The 11,274-nt window shown below is 36.4% G+C and overlaps 1 protein-coding gene across 1 annotated transcript; it reads left to right on the top strand.

The window, feature by feature from the left end:
- The first annotated feature begins 394 nt into the window (after window positions 1–394).
- On the top strand, window positions 395–10,163 carry LOC131149746 (serine/arginine-rich SC35-like splicing factor SCL33). The gene is made up of 6 exons (XM_058100463.1): window positions 395–525; window positions 3,115–3,276; window positions 7,222–7,299; window positions 8,150–8,314; window positions 9,370–9,498; window positions 9,728–10,163. Exons 2-6 carry the CDS (start codon window positions 3,134–3,136, stop codon window positions 9,945–9,947), a joined length of 735 nt encoding a protein of 244 aa, XP_057956446.1. The 5' UTR covers window positions 395–525; window positions 3,115–3,133; the 3' UTR covers window positions 9,948–10,163.
- Window positions 10,164–11,274: the final 1,111 nt, after the last annotated feature.

Below are 11,274 nucleotides of genomic sequence, written 5' to 3'. Positions count from 1 at the left end.
AAAATCTAAAATTTAAACTTCTAAACACTGATTGTTAGTTGACAATTTTCTATCTATAATTATAATAATTACTCAAGATTATGATAATCACATTTAAAACTTGTTAGATTATCAATTTATTTAAAATTTTAAGTTATTAGGTCGTGTGTCAAGAATGTACATCAAATTTTAACATTTTCGACAACATAAACAGATAACACACGAAAAATAACACTTATAGTACAAAATATAATAATTTTTTTAAAACAATATACAATATACACAACAACAAAATTAGAATCCAAAATTTTTAGATAATTAACTCATTACTACTTTATTTAAAAATTTAACCCATTAGACAAACATTGCACATTGCCCATCCTAATTAATACCACATGACACATTTGCCCTTAACAAAGAAGAAAAGCCCAAATTAGTACATACAAAATCCCCAAACCCTATTTACCTCTTCCCTCATTTCCGACTACACACGCGAACCTCCCCGTGCACAGCCGCCCACCTCCCTGCTTCTCGATAATTCTACCGGTAAGCTCGCTCTCTCTCTCTCTCTCTCTCTCTCTCTCTCTCTCCTTGTGGGATTTCAGTAAGTTGTAATGTGGATGATGCTGTTTGACAAACATGGTTGATTTCCTTCTCTCTTTCTTGATTTCTTTTTCCCTTTTTTTCTTTTTGGGAGAGGTGGGTTGGGAATCTTGTGGGCTTATGAAATCTGGGTTTTTTGTTTTTCATGGCTAATTTTACAAGTATCGCCTGTTATTGCTTGTTATCGTAAACTCGAGAAACGTAGGGTAAGATGACTGGTTGGGGAAATCGCGGGGGTTTGATTTCTCTGCTGGAGAAATTAACAAAAACCCAGATTTGTTTGATTTGTTTTGTGTACTTGTATTTCTTTAGGGCATTTAAGGATATTTGCATGCATTTGATATCTCAACTGAAATAGTCCGTTGTAGGTTTTAGAATGTGTGTTCGCTCTGTAGGGTGTAGGGTTTTTACTGCAAGCATTGCGTTTACTTAAAAAATTACACTCTCGATGGCCTACATTACAGATATCTCGGCTTGATCTTTTATCTCCCCATTCCAGCTAATCCATTGTTTTATAAAAACTTTTCGGTGCTCTGGATTCCAAGGTTTTAGCTGACTCATACACCATACCCTGCAATATTTTTTTTCTTGGTGTTTTATTGCTTGACATATGTGAAGAATTTGCTTATTTATGAGACCCACTGTTCATAGTCTTGTATGTATACTTGTTGTGTGACTTGTATTCCACTACTCTGTGTGGGATAAAGTTCCATTTGATGGTTGTAGTTAATTTTAAATGTTATTGTTTTTGGCAGTGAGGTAAGGAGAAGAATCAAAAGGAATGTATTTTCACATTTTTTGGGAAAATGGAGTGTATGAAACTCAACTCAGAATAAAAATAAGCATTTTACTTCTCAAAGAGAAATGCATGGATGCTACTGGATAATGTAAGGTAGCAGTTTGCCCTATTAGCAATCCAAGAGGGGAGAGGTTACGTATTGGGACGATGCTTAAAAGAGAATTCATTTTTATGCTTAAATTAATTAAATATGAAGCATATAGAGGATCATGCTCTAATATAACAATGCATAAAAAAGAGTTGGGGATAAGAAAGAAATTACTAATTATAGTGGCTTGGCTCAAAGTCAAGGCCAAAGTCCACTCCCTGAGATTCTTATTCAGAATTTACTAATACTTGAATTTCTTGGAAAATTGTGAAGATCAAGTTATTTAGGCTGATATAAAGATCATGCTAACGTTATGATTTGTTTTCCCACAAACTAATGAAGAACACCCTTCCACATGGATCCTATCCTGGCCACACCAAAGACTGTCTATTTGCACCTCCACCCCAGTATAAGATGTGTCTATGTTGTTCTTCAAATTTTGAGCATCATAAAGTAAGCTTTCTCAAACTCTCCTTGTTAGAGATCCTTATTCAGAAAGTGTGCTAGTTGTTTGGTCCTAATCAAGCATTTGCCCCAAATATTTGGTGTGTATCGATTGCAAATATTTTAGATTAAAATAAAAATCATTCAAATGTTTTGTTATTAAAAAAGAGCACTCAGATATGAAAATCCCTAAGCTTCTAAGTCCCATCAGTAATTTGTTAGGGTTGCAGTATATCTTATTTCATTCAAGAGACAAGACACTTCAGACCTTTCCATAGTCAGATTCACATTTAAAACAAGATAATGAGTAATCATGGATCGTTGATCAATTTTTATTTATTGCAAATAAAAAATTGTTTCATTGGAGCTAAATAGTCTTGAAAAAAATCCTATAATTAAACAATAATAATATGTGGATGTTAAAGTAATGCAAAGTCAATGATTATCTGATTCTAGATTTCTCAAATCTGTTTGAGGTTGTCCAAAATCATAGAGCAATAGAAACTTCTTTATGTGATGTACAATTCATCCAAAACGACAAAATGAGATGACTAAAATTAAAGGATCTTAGCCATGATTTTAGCATAACTAGATACTAAAATAAAATTATCCAATTAACTGAAATTTTATGTCCACATAACAGATGGTGGATATTAAGCAAATGTTCACAACAACTTTATTGAGTGAATGAAATATCTTTTGACTATTAAGATTATCACAAATTTGTTGTCTTCTTCAAAAGTGCTGATGAAACATTGGGGCAACAATTACCATGGAAAATGTTAACAACACATCAATGCATTTATTCTATTTTCTTGGGAGTAGCTTCATATGTATCGATTCATAAACCATAGTATCTTGAAGCAAATAAATATATCACGCAGTTTTGGTGAAAACTTTTCAGCTTAGAACAGTACTAAGGGTTTCTGCAAATATGCTTTGATTTAGATGTAAAATTTTGATATTCTGTTTTATGTCTATATTCTGTTGTTGAATTATTAATGTGTTGAAAAAGCAATATTTTCCTTGTTTCTTTTTATTTGAATTTGTGCAGGTTAGTCCATTTAAGATTTTTCCCTTTGAATCTAGTGATTCATGTATCTCATGTTCGTTACATGTTACTTGATGTAGACATTTGTTTTACATTTTTATGCTTCTTGTTTACTTGAAGTTCTACTCGTGCATTTTGAATTATATATAGACGAAACAATTCATTACAAATGAGGGGAAGGAGTTATAGTCCATCACCGCCCAGGGGATATGGCAGAAGAGGCCGAAGCCCTAGCCCCAGGGGTCGCTATGGAGGTCGGGGTAGAGATCTTCCTACCAGTCTTTTAGTTCGTAACCTTCGCCATGATTGTAGGTTAGGTTTCAATAACTTTTCTTCGCCCATTTGGTTTTTCCCCTACTTTAAGCTAAACTTAATGTTATTGTTACTGCAATATAATATCTTGTGTTTTCATCAATTTTTTTTTTATTCGCAGAAATTGTTATTGTTTTAGTTATAATCCTTCCAGTATCGTAGATTTTGGTGTGGAAGTTTACATTGCTTTGCATAATTATGTCTTCATTTATGTTTATTTTTCAAAATATGTTCTGTGTTTTATTTTGTTCAATGTGATCCATTTGTAGAATTCGCATAAAATGAAATTGCCCTTCAAACATCCTCCCAATTGCTCAATACCCATTTGGAGTGCATTTGGATCAATGGCTAAGGCTTATAGAACTGGACTGGCTTGACTATGATTATAATCCCATCCCATCTCTGGACTGTGACACCCATTGAATAGGCTATCAATTTCTTTTTTGGGATAAAAAAGAAACTATATTAGATAGATAGAAAGAAAGGATGGTACAATGTGCAGGACAAGAACACCAAATAAAAACAAGAAAACCCCAAAGAAAAAGAAAAATGAAAAAAAAAAAGAGCAAAACCAAAAAACACTACAAAATATAAACCAAGGAAACCCCTTTTCGACCCTCCCTGTCATAATTTTTGACCTCTTCAATTTTGCTAATTCCCTTTGTCCCTTCAACTTTCAAATTTTGCCACCATGTGCATTACATTTTCTCCAAAACCAGTCAACTTTTATCCCATTTTATCCGAAAGATCTTGAGCTTCTAAGTCCTTCTTAGGAACCTCCTCCATGGGCAAAATTCCATCCTTTCTCTGTGAATTGTTAATGAGACCATCATAATCAAATATAGAACTCCCTCAAGGCCTTCCAATGGGGGTGGATGGATAGTATAAATCCCCTCTCTCTTCAAAAGAATTTGAAACGTGTCCATATTGTTCTTGAATCTCATCCAACAACAACCCCCTACCACAATCAAACTCACTAATATGATTACTTTTTGAATCTGAGAAGTCTCCCATTTATTTCCCTTTTTTTTCTTAACTTACCCAATTACTACATTCAGCCTCCTTAGCATGAGAATCTTCCACTATACTAGGATTTTTTTTTAGAATCTCTTTTAATAACTTTGGCACTGACTCACCAGATTCTTCTCTCTTATCTTCAAACACCTTCCTCATTTCAGTACCCATAGAAGGCCCCCAAATCAACTTCTAATCTTTTAGTCTTTTCCACATCACTTTCTAATCCCTCTTCAAAACTTGCTGCATTTTTAACACCTCAATCTTGTTTCAAATCTTCACTACTGCTAATCCTAGTTTGTTCCAAATCTTGATCAATTCGACTCATAACTTGGAAATCTATAGACTGAGAATGTATTGTACTATCAAAAGGTAGAGTGTCCTTATCAATACTCGATTTCTGGTTTCTAGAAATAGTATTTTGGGCCTGCCCATTTTTGGTATCTAGCAATGAAGTACCTGGATCACTATTATCTAAGACATAAGCTTGCCTCCCCCTTGGCCGATATGCATGAAGCCCAAAGGAGCAGTCTCTCCCTTTGAGTCCACTTCTTACTTACCTATAAATTGGGCCTGACCAAATAATTGGCGCGCATTATAAAAGGTTGCCTTCTTTTTCTATTATTTGAGCCAGATCAAAAACCATAAAAATATAGCTTGGCCCATTCCTCTTTGCAGTCTCTTCAAATGCAGCCCTGACTGAAACTGAGGAGATCCCCGCTTCTGCCAAAACTCTAGCTTTCCTTGCCAGTCTGATCAAATAATTTTGGTTGGTCTGCAATAAATGCTGACTTCAGAAACCCAGGTTCTTTCTACTGCATCATACATCCACACCAACAACACGGATCTTCTTTTCCAACCACCATACCCTGATTTCCAGAGCAAGATTGGCTACTACAATCCACTGCTTTGCCCATTTTGCCTCCCAGCACTGCCTGACTCCATGAGCGGGGATGTGTTGCGTCATCTGCATCTACAGCTTCAGATTCCTTCCAAAATTCCTTTGCCATCTCGCAGAAGTTGCTTGCAAAGTTTTGCCAACCCTCACCCTTTCCACCACTGGGATTGAACACAGAAAATTTCCTTCCTTTCCGTCTCAACCCTAACTCTATAAACTTTCCCAACCTTTGTCCATCTAATTGACTTCCAATACTGCATACTACCCTTACGAAAACTCCAACACCTCCTTTTCATCTGGCTGAACACTAACAACCCATTAGCAAACCAAGAAACTACCTTACTAGAAAACCTAATCCATCTGCTATGCATCACGTTATTCTCAACCACAAGCAAAGAAGAGAGCTCCCCAACCTTATCCATGCGCAGATCGAAAAGATTTTCCTCTGATCTGGATCAACTGATACAGCATGACCTGCTGCATAAGACTCCATATTGCTGTACATTTGAGAGGGAGAGATTGTTTTGTGAGAGGGGAGAAGAGAGAGGGGACAAGAGAGAAAGTGAGACATCGTTCCAATTTTTTGTAATTGCTTTTTTTTTTTTTTCTTTGAATAGGGTAATCATTTAAGAGACCAAAATACCCCTTCGCAAAATAAAGCATAAAATTGTTATTTTAGATGTTAGATTTTGACTTTAAGATACCATCTCCACATTCTTTAATCAAGCTCAAAACAGTTCTAGAAAGGATTTCCTACACAAAACAGTTTGAGAAAGGGTTTCCGATTGTGACACCCTGGACTGCTAAGGCTTGTTCAAATTTTTGATATGGAGCTCAAATGGAGAGGATGGCAGACTATGAGCTCTAAGCTTGTGGTATTAGTAAGGTGTTTACATTTTATGACCCCAATTTTCCTTGCTTGTGGTTCCCTTCGTTTCTTGGTCTAGAGTTCCTTTTTTTCTCTCTTCACTTTCTCCCTAGAGAATTTTTGGTGGAGAATGATTGCCGGAATTTGGATCCAGAATGGAAAAGCAAGAAGGTCGTCTTGAGATTTGAATGGGATGGTAGACATAATTGGTAATTGTGCACTTGCCTTCTTTGATTGAACAACATATCGATTTTCAGACAATTTCCTTCACACATCGCCTTCTTTGTCAATTTGGTTATGCAATAGAGGCTTTCATGGCCATAATGGGCATATTTGTCATTTGTGCACAGTTCTGAGTACAAAATGTTTCTATATCTGGCCAGAAAGAGAGTGTGAGGGAGGAAGAGAGGGGAGGCTAACCTTGTTGGGTAAGACGACAGTGAGCCACTAGATGATCAACGCAATTGAGGAATTCCTCGTTGAAGGCAGATGAACAGAAGGTTTGAGGGAGGATAGCTTGTGTTGGGGTGTCAGGATGGAGAAGATATTATTCAATTTGGACAGATCATGACTTAGCCAGGACTGACTTGTTTTGGTGGTGGGTGGTGGAAATGGCCAACCATATTACACACAAATGGGCCAAGCCTCCCCTTCTTGGCCAGTCTCATTCTACCTATGTACTATACCAAACATGGGCTAAGAGCCATTAGCCTAGCATAGCCCAGCCCTGCCTAGGAGGCAAACCAAATGTACCCTTATATCATTATGTTTGATTGAACTTGAGAGGAATTTCTCCTTTTGTGGGTGTATTATAAGTGCATGTATCTGTAACTATCCATTTATATTATTATGTTTTACCGTGTACTTGCCTTATTAGGAGCAATACTGTGTGTTTAAATTGAATGTGGTAATTTGCGTTAACTTTTTATCCTTGTGGATGATGTAGAGAAGCTTTTCTACAATATGGGTATGTTGTTGTTTGAATGCTGTTATATTTCAGTTAATCAGTTTTTGTTAACATATTCTTGTGGACTTCTGATGTAGGGATAAGCTTTTTCACGACATGGAAATGTTGTTGTTCAAGTTCTGTATATTTCAGTTTTTGTTAGCGTATTCTTCTCAACTGATTCACCACTTATATTCTTGAATTTATGCTGTAATGCAGGCCGGAAGACCTTCGGAGGCCGTTTGGGCAGTTTGGTCCTCTCAAGGACATTTACTTGCCTAGGGACTATTACACTGGGTGAGCATGTCTACTAACTATATAGAACTTGTTGGCTAAATGCTCTGACTTCTGTGAGGTTGCCAAAATGACTGACCTTCCCATGGGTGTGAAGGTTTTCTATATGTATATACATATATGTCTATATGTACTTAATTTTGTTGGTTTAGTTTGAATTTTACACTCTTTTTTTTTGTTTTCTTCGTTAATATTTTTTTGTTTAAAAAGAACTTGCATCTTTTTTTTCTTATGTTAACATGGATCCTTGAATTATTTTGATTTATTTTTAATTTTATCTTTTTTGGTTTCTTTTGTCACATGGATTCATGAAATCAATTTCCATCCCTCCTTTCTATTTGCTTTTCTTCATTAAAGAACTCTGCTTTGTCGCTGGGGGGCTTCCCCTAAATGATCATATGTTGTATTATCAAATTGGGCGTTTTTATTAAAGTTCTTGAGTTATAACAGTGAAATTAAAGTTATGAAGACATCAATCAAGTAATAAGAGTTCTGTTGAAGGTGATGTTAATGGTAGTGAAGATGGGAAGGAAGTTGAGTTTGAATACATTGTGAAGATCTCAAGTCTTGAAGTCAAGTCTTGGTTTTGAATACATTGTGAAGATTTCAAGTCTTGAAGAATTTCAAGTCATCTTAAAATTGACACTTGCAAGGTCAGCAGCCAAGCACTTGCTTTTACGTGCTTATCATGACCTTCCATATATCTGGGGATTATTTTGCCAAATTTAATTGATGCAAAGGTTAATGGCGTACGCAGTTAAGGGGTCTTAGTATTTTACTTTCCCTCAACCTCTTTTTTAACAGCATGTATTTTGTTTTGTTTTGTTTGTTTTTTTATTGCCTTATCTGGCAGGGAGCCTCGAGGATTTGGTTTTGTGCAATATGTTGATCCAGCTGATGCTGCAGAAGCCAAATATCAAATGGATGGTCAAATTCTTAATGGAAGAGAATTGACAGTTGTATTTGCAGAGGAGAATAGGAAAAAACCTGCTGATATGAGGGCAAGGGAACGAGTGAGGTACATTTTTCCTCATCTATTCCTGATTTTTTTCCTCCTCCCTTTCTTTTTTTTGTCCAAAAAAATTTCTATGAAGTTGAAATTTTGCAATTTGTTCTTGATAGGCATGAACAATCTTTTAAACAATTTCCCCATTTTGCTGAAAACCTTAACAGTACTTTTTGATCATTTTACTTGATTGGGTTATAGAGGCATTTTTGAGCTTTTTAGAACTTGGAACAAAATGTAACTGAATTCTCTGACATTAAATTTCAACCTAGTGCGTGCAAAAGATTGAACTGAATGGAAATGGACATTCAACATTAAAAGGGGATTTTTAACATTTACAAAGTTGAGAGAGAGAAAATCTAGTTTTAATCAAGTGCTCTCTTTAGAAAGATAAGGCACAGTGGAGCTTGTTGATGCCATGTATGTGTACTCTTGCTGTTTCCTGATATATATTTAACTGTTTATACTTGAACGGACAAATGTTCTCTTTAAAATGAATTATGATATTTGAGTTGATTACAAAAGAATCACTCTTATCATTAAAAAAAAAAGAATGCCCTTTTAATTTACACAAGTGGGAATAATTGAAATTCTATTCTTTTAATTTATCCAAATGAGAATTCATAAAATGTAATTATATTCTTTTATTTTTTGAAGTATTCTTTTAATTTATCCAAATGAGAATGCTTGTCTTGGTATTAGGTCATTTTTTAGGTGCAAAGTCAAAATTAGACTTATTAGATCCTGATCAAGATTCCCATGAAACGACATCATTTCCATCTTCCCTCGTACATGTATTACAGTTACTGTTTTTGGTTTGGTTCTATAACATCTTACAAGGTTGGTTTGCTTGACCCTCTAATGAGGCCAGCCAGTTTTTTCACAGATTGAAGCTTTATTTAAAGTTGTCTTTGGTCTGCTATAATATAAATGTTTTTATCATAAAGATTTTCTTATTCATTCATCACTGACATTTTCTAATAATTCCAATGTTGGTACTGCACATAAATTGTTTTTATTGAGCATTGTGGTAGTCATATTTCTCCTTTTTCTTTGTGCTGCTGCAGGGGACGGTTTTATGATCGAAGGAGATCTCCTCGTCGGTATTCCCGTTCTCCACCCCCACGCTATGCAAGATCTCGGTCCCGCAGCCGCGACTACTACTCCCCTTCTCCTAAACGGAGGCATTATTCAAAGTATGTAATAAATACGCTTCCATTATAATTCCCATTCTCTTGTGTGCAAATGTTTTCCTACTTGGTGTCGGGGTATCAAGTTGGTGATGCTGCATTTTGCCTGTTAGGACTAAGTCTTTTTTCACATTCACACACAAGTGAATTTTTATAAAAAGTTTTACTCACTACCTTCCCATAATGGGCTTCTTTTGCCTCCAAGACACTGATCTGGTCTTTCATTTTGAGGTAGGTCCATCTCCCCCCAAGGTAAGAGGTACAGTCGAGAGAGATCACATTCCCGATACAGTCGAGAGAGGTCGTACTCACGCTCACACTCTCCGATTGAAAATGGTTCAAGGAGCCCTGGTGAAAGTCCAGTCAGAAGCCAGAGCCGGAGTAGGAGTCCGAGCCACAGCCCCAGCCTAGAATACTCTAGGGAACCGAACAGGGACGAATCTCCTAGTGAGTGAGTCTCCATGGGAAAACAGTATAGTTTGTGCCACTGCTTTTCTGGGTGGATTTGAAAACTTCTGTAGTTTAACTTGGGCAATGTACTATCGACTGGGTTTTGAAGTTCTAGTAGCTGTTACAGTTTGGATTGTGTAGGTATCTTCTGGACTTTGAGTGTGTATGAACTAGCCTTTTTGAGTAGTTGATAATGGCTTATAACAGTTACATTTTCTGAATTTCGAGATGTCTGCGACTAATTTGATTTTACACAGCCATTGGGCTGGTGGTTTGTCTGCTTGGGGAAAAGGGAAGGAATCCTTTTGATGTGGAAAAACAGCTTTAAAAGAATGACTTTTGACATTGTCTCCGTCTCGCTTTACAACTAAGAGATGTTTTTATTATGTTCTTTTTGGTTTCCCACTTTTGCCTTTGGTATCTGAGACTCATTTTGCATCCTGACCTGTGCTTTGCCTGATCATGGAAGGCTTGAATTATGCTTTGCCAAGGAATATTTGAATTTAGTTTGGCCTGAAAAATAAATGGTTGAAGGCAACTCTAAAGCTGTAAGTTTGGTTGGGTGTTCGGAGAATGCAGTTATTTTCAGAATTGATTACGCAGTGTTTCTATATGATAATTGATTAATTGTATACAAAGTGCAAAATTTTAGTCAGCATGAGATCAGCTTGGTGAGTAGGATCCCCAAGCTTGAGTTTCATTCAACAAATTAATTGAGGAGCAAAGTGTTTGATACAATATTTGAATTGAGAAGCAGAGAACGTTCTCTTTTATCTTGCTCTACATTTGTTTTTATTTTTATCTTTTCTTGGATCGGCATGGAAGGTAAACGTGGATAAAATTTTTGAAAGAGGGGCTAAAGTGACCTAAAAATGAAATGGATCCCGCATCGGAATTGGAGTCCTCACACAGACCACATGATTCTTGTCCCCCGTAGCCAGCTTTTTCAACGTACCCTTTTGTTTTTTCCCCAAATGAAAATGCAGAATTCCCTTTCCAAACGTGGAACAGGGGGAGGTACCCTTGGGTTTAATCTGTATGCCAGCTTTGATCCCTAAAGACCCTGAGGGCTGAGGCTGAAACAATCCTCCTCCTGCTTGGTTGTCAGGGATCAAAATTTCCCTACTAGTGCACAAATCCAAATCTGCACAATTTCTATAGTTAGAGAGATTCTAGATTCGCATTTGTATTGAATTTAAATAAAATTCAAGTTTAAGTCCCCTCCTGTTGCTCAAGTGATTTGCCACATGGTGGAAATCCACTGCCCTTAAGATTTTCTTGGAGGCTATGTTCCCTAAAAATCCAGGGGGCTGAGGCTGAAACAATCCTCCT

This window comes from Malania oleifera, chromosome 2, assembly GCF_029873635.1.
Source record: "Malania oleifera isolate guangnan ecotype guangnan chromosome 2, ASM2987363v1, whole genome shotgun sequence".
NCBI lineage: Eukaryota > Viridiplantae > Streptophyta > Magnoliopsida > Santalales > Ximeniaceae > Malania > Malania oleifera.
This window is presented reverse-complemented; position numbering and strand designations above follow the sequence as displayed.